The sequence below is a fragment of the Carlito syrichta genome, unplaced genomic scaffold (genome assembly GCF_000164805.1).
Source record: "Carlito syrichta isolate Samal-C Ts95f unplaced genomic scaffold, Tarsius_syrichta-2.0.1 Scaffold88978, whole genome shotgun sequence".
Lineage (NCBI taxonomy): Eukaryota > Metazoa > Chordata > Mammalia > Primates > Tarsiidae > Carlito > Carlito syrichta.
In genome coordinates, this window is record NW_007033074.1 from 3,772 (window position 1) to 9,479 (window position 5,708).

The following is a 5,708-nucleotide window of genomic DNA, read 5'->3' on the forward strand; positions in this document are numbered from 1 at the left end:
ATCATCAAAATATAGTAGTACTTGAAAAATCTATAGGAAATTGTTTTTAACTTATAGTGGGGAAAACTTGTAGATTATGGTATAAAATTAGACATTAAAGAAAACATTAATAAAGACAAAAACAAAAATGCATTGGCACAGCATCAACCATCATAATCATAAGATACGTAAGTTAAGAAAATCTTGGTAATGTATATTAAGCCAAAGTGTTAATTTCCCCTATTTATGAAAAGTTTCTGTAAAATTATCATTCAAAATCCAAAAAGCTAATAAGGAAATGTCTATAGGTTATGGGTCACAGTTTCTAGAAAATAAAAATGGCTCTTACACATATAAAAAGATAAGAAACCCAACTCAGAATAAAAGACATTCAAATTACATGCACACAGAGTTATATGTTATTTACTGAAACGTAGAAGACCAAAAGGTTTTATAGCAACAGTGTGGACATGACTTGATCCCAGGCACTCTCTCTCTTTTTAGAGGCAGTGCAGATGATTGCAACCTCCAGGGAAGACAATTTTCAACATATATAAGCATACATAAAGTATCATACTTTTCACCTTATAATTCCTAAATGAATGTTTATCCTAGAACTATGCCTGTATATGTTCTAAGACATATATTCAAAGTTAATAAATACAGCGCTATTTGCAATAAAAGATTGGTAACAGCCAAAATAACCATCAATACTGTATAAATTATGCTAATCATGGAACAGAATACTCTGTAGTTGCATGAAAAGAGCAACAAACTTGACATGGAAAGACCTCCAAGATAAGTTAAATTAAAAACAAGGAATGGCTCATTGAACAGGGCACCGACTCCTGGGATTTGTGCGTGCTCTTCTTAACCCAGCTCGGGCCTACACATGAGCAACCATGTCTAAGGGGCCTGAAGTTGGTATTATCTTGGCACCACCTACTCCTGTGTGGGTGTTTTCCAGCACAGAAAAGTAGAGATAATTGCCAATGATCAGGGAAATCGAACCACTCCAAGTTATGTCGCCTTTACTGATACCGAACGATTGATCGGCGATGCTGCAAAGAATCAAGTTGTGATGAACCCTACCAACATGGTTTTTGATGCCACACATCTGATTGGATGCAGATTTGATGATGTCGTTGTCCAGTCTGATATGAAGCATTGGCCGTTCATGGTGGTGGACGATGCAGACAGGTCCAAGGTACAAGTAGAATACAAGGGAGAGACAAAAAGCTTCTATCCAGAGGAGGTGTCATCTATGGTTCTGGCAAAGATGAAGGAAATTGCTGAGACCTATCTTGGGAAGACTGTTACCAATGCTGTGGTCACAGTGCTGGCTTACTTTAATGACTCTCAGCAGCAGGCTACCAAAGATGCTGGAACTATTGCTGGCTTCAATGTACTTAGAATTATCAATGAGCCAACTACTGCTGCAAGTGCTTATGACTTAGACAAAAAGGTTGGAGCTGAAAGAAACATGCTGATCTTTGACCTAGGAGGTGGCACTTTTGATATGTCAATCCTCACTATTGAGGATGGAATCTTTGAAGTCAAGTTTACAGCTGGAGACACCCACTTAGGTGGAGAATACTTTGACAACCGAATGGTCAACCATTTCATTGCTGAGTTTAGGCGTAAGCATAAGAAGAACATCAGTGAGAACAAGAGAACTGTCCAGCGTCTCTGTACTGCTTGTGAACGTGCTAAGCGCACTCTCTCTTCCAGTACCCAGACCAGTATTGAGATCAATTCTCTCTATGAAGGAATCGACTTTTATACTTCCATCACCCGTGCCCAATTTGAAGAATTGAATGCTGACCTGTTTCGTGGCACCCTGAACCCTATAGAGAAAGCCCTCCGAGATGTCAATCTAGACAAGTCACAGATCCATGATATTGTCCTGGTTGGCGGTTCTACTCGTATTCCAAAGATTCAGAAGCTTCTACAAGACTTCTTCAATGGAAAAAAACTGAATAAGAGCATCAATCCTGATGAGGCTGGTATGCTCATTCAGGTTTATGAAGGTGAGCATGCATGACCAAGGATAACTATCTGCTTGGGAAGTTTGAACTCACAGGCATACCTCCTGCAACCCGTGGTGTTCCTCAAATTGAAGTCACTTTTGATATTGATGCCAATGGCATTCTCAACGTCTCTGCTGTGGATAAGAGTACAGGAAAAGAGAACAAAATCACTATCACTAATAACAAGGGTCATTTGAGCAAGGAAGACATTGAGTGTATGGTCCAGGAGACTGAAAAGTACAAAGCTGAAGATGAGAAGCAGAGGGACAAAGTATCATCCAAGAATTCACTTGAATCCTATGCCTTTAACATGAAGGCAACTGTTGAAGATGAGAAACTTCAAGGCAAGATCAATGATGAGGACAAACAGAAGATTCTTGACAAGTGTAATGAAATTATCAGCTGGTTTGACAAGAATCAGACTGCAGAGAAGGAGGAATTTGAACACCAGCAGAAAGAGCTGGAGAAAGTCTGCAATCCCATCATTACCAAGCTGTACCAGAGTGCAGGCGGCATGCCAGGAGGAATGCCTGGGGGATTCCCTGGTGGTGGAGCTCCTCCCTCTGGTGGTGCTTCCTCAGGGCCCACTATCGAAGAGGTTGATTAAGGCAGCCCAACTGTAGATGTAGCATTGTTCTACACAGTTAACATTGAAGGACCCAAATTAGTAGCAAATTCTGTGGCAGTTTTTAAAGTTGAGCTGCTATAGTAAATTACTGGGCATTCTTAATACTTGAATATGGAACATGTGCACAGGGGAAGGAAATAACATTGCACTTTATAAGCACTGTATTGTAAGTGGAAAATGCAATGTCTTAAATAAAACTATTTAAAAATTGGCACCATAAAAAAAAAAAAAAAAAAAAAAAGTAAAGATATACTTTCCTTGTATCTTTATTATCCCCTAACATATACTGTCTTTGTTAAAAAGAAAAAATCACAGCCGGGCTCGGTGGCTCAGCCTGTAATCCCTCGCCTTGGGCGTCTGAGGTGAGTGGATTGCCTGTGCCTGAGGGTTCGAGACCCGCCTGGGCAACTTGGCGAGACCTCATCTCTATAATAAATCAAAAATTAGCGGGGCGTGGTAGCGCGCGCCTGTAGTTCCAGCTACTTGGAAGGCTGAGGCAGAAGGATCACCGGAGCCCAGCAGGTCGAGGCTGCAGTGACTGGGAGCGGCCACTGCACTCCAGTCTGGGTGACAGAGTGAGACTCCAACTCAAAAAAAAAGAAAAAAAATCACAAAGCCATTGAGTTGACTTGAGAGATGAAAGATGGCCTTATCCTCAATAAGTAAAAGAGAATTGTGAAAAGGAGAGTCATTAATGAGAGGCAATGAGAGTCATCACAACAAAAAGGCATTAAACATAGTCATATTTATTTCAAAACATATAATTGACTCCATATTAATAAATATGTTTAACACTGAATGTAGAAAAACTGTTTTGCATATTCTAAGAGGACAATCTACTAAAGAATCGGAGAAAAAGATAGTTCTTTACCTCTAGGCTATTAATAAAACAATCTAGGCCAGGACTAGTCTCAGGGGGATTGCAGGGGCATTGAGGGAGAGCAAAAGAGGAGCTGATAAAATCAGGAAAGATTTTTCTACTCTTCTTTCCTTACTGAGGCCTTAAATCTAGAGTTAGAAAATATACATTCAGGCTGGACTCGGTGTCTCAGCCTGTAATCCCAACACTTTGGGAGGTTGAGGCGAGTAGATTGCCTGAGCTCGAGGGTTCAAGACCAGCCCAGGCAACTTGGAGAGACCTCGTCTCTACAATAAATCAAAAAATTAGCCGGGTGTGGTAGCGTGTGCCTGTAGTTCCGGCTACTCGGAAGGCTGAGGCGGAAGGATCGCCAGAGGCCAGCAGGTCGAGGCCGCGGTGGCCAGAAGGGTGTTACTGCACTCCACTCACAGAGTGAGACTCCAACTCAAAAAAAAAGAAAAGAAAATACACATTCACACATATACCTGGTTCTATAGGTGCTGTCTTTCTCAATTTTGAAGAGGAGCCACTAGTTAGCGGTCAGGGTCAAAAATGCAAACAAGTTTCAATTTCAATCTAGGTTAATAATGGGGCCATAAGGCCCTCTGAACTCTAGCAGGAGCTGCTCCTGCTGGAACTTAAAGCTCAGGTGCAACCACAGTATCATTAACTGGAAAATGGAAAGTGCTGCACAAGGTCAACGGCTTCCCCAGAAGCTCTATGTGGATGTGAGTCCTTTCAATGCCTTCTTTGTATGAACCCACCATCCAGCGAGCTGGCCTGTGGCCAGCCCTCCACCCTCTGCTGCTGGGGGAGACCCATCAGCCAGGCAGCTGCCTAGGTCCCTCACCCCTGGAGGGAACCCATCCGGCCACATTTTCTGTAAAGCCTCAGATGAAACAGAATCTCCCAGATTTGGGGTCTTCTCTCCTAATGACGATAAATGGCAGAGAAATTTTCCAGAAAGGAACAAAGGGAGACCCCTCTCAGATCAGCCTCAAATTAGAGTAGAAAGTGCCTGCTCTGAGTGACTTCAGGGCATGCAAAGGACCCTCAGCTACTCCTGGTTTCCTCGGGTCTTTTTCCTAGACATAACTGTCTAGGGAAAGTAATAGAAGGCGTTACCCTAAAACCACCATTGCTTTCAAGAAGGGGAGGCTGAGGAAGAGAGAAGAGAGGGCTCCTTCATTTTGTTACACGATCTCATGGCCAAGAGCAAGCGGGAGGTGGCTAAAGAGAATACAAGAGGTTTCTGCCTTGTACTGTAGAACAGCCTGGTGACGGTTTCAAAGGAAAGAGATGTCTCGGGTTCTGGCACGTTTGAAGAGAGCCGGAGACCAAAGGGAAAGATTTCAACAGGATGACTAGACACACTTTCACAGGGCATATTTTTTTTAAGCTAGGAAAGACCTCAGGGATCTCCTAGTTCGATTCCTTCATTTTCCAGACGAGGCTCTGAGGCTTGGAGAAGGTAAGCAGCCTGGAGAGGGCAAGGCTGCACAGCTTGTTATATCTGCTTGGGGGCATGAAGAGGGGCAGAGAGGTTGCAGTGAGAGATGCCGGGTAGGTGAACTTGCTGGGCCAAGTGGTTAGTTACATTCAGAAATCCCCACAGATGAAAACTTCCCACCCTGTACCCCTTCCCATTGATTTGTCACAAAAGTGGACAGGTCCTGACAGAGCTAATGCGTGGGAAGGAGGAGTGCAGGTGTGTCCTCACTTCCCAGTCCGGGAGGCCACCTGAATGGCTTTGATCCACTCTATGCGCTCCTTAGGGGTGGCTGCTTGTAAGAAATAATGCACTTCGTCCGCCGTAATGATCTCAAAAAGGTTCTCCTCGTCATTCTTCCTGCCTGGGGAAAGAGAAAGGAAATGACAAAGTGCTCAGGCCTCAGGATGTCCTCTTGGCCCATCCTTCTTCTTCAAGCCATGACATCTCTAGTTTCTTAGACTTCCAAGGAAACTAAACATGTGGTTTTCAGACACATAAACACTGTATGATTACTGCATAATTCATTGCATAATTGTATATATGGTACTCATATAGATAGATACATGGTATGATTGTGTGTATATATATTTTTTAAGAAATAAGTAAAACACTCCAACAGAAATATTTTCTTTTATGATTTACAAGCAAACTAAATTTCTCACCTTTGCATACCAATAGTATTCGGTAGGTAACTTCTTTTTTTTTTTTTTTTTTTTTTTT

The 5,708-nt window shown here is 42.5% G+C and overlaps 2 protein-coding genes across 2 annotated transcripts in view; one reads left to right on the plus strand and one right to left on the minus strand.

Annotated features, from left to right (window-relative positions):
• Nucleotides 1-2,878, plus strand: part of LOC103260333 (heat shock 70 kDa protein II-like) — a 3,699-nt gene extending 821 nt beyond the window's left edge. Inside the window, 2 exon segments of the mRNA XM_008057982.2 lie at nucleotides 1,566-2,012; nucleotides 2,015-2,878. Coding sequence (XP_008056173.1) covers nucleotides 1,566-2,012; nucleotides 2,015-2,616 — 1,049 coding nt within the window. The 3' untranslated portion in view covers nucleotides 2,617-2,878.
• A 2,006-nt stretch (nucleotides 2,879-4,884) lies between these two features.
• The window catches only part of PLEK (pleckstrin), a 39,316-nt gene continuing 38,492 nt past the window's right edge, over nucleotides 4,885-5,708 (minus strand). Inside the window, exon 9 of the mRNA XM_008057993.2 lies at nucleotides 4,885-5,349. Within this exon, the coding sequence (XP_008056184.1) occupies nucleotides 5,213-5,349 (137 nt within the window). The 3' untranslated portion in view covers nucleotides 4,885-5,212. The remainder of the gene's footprint in view (nucleotides 5,350-5,708) is intronic.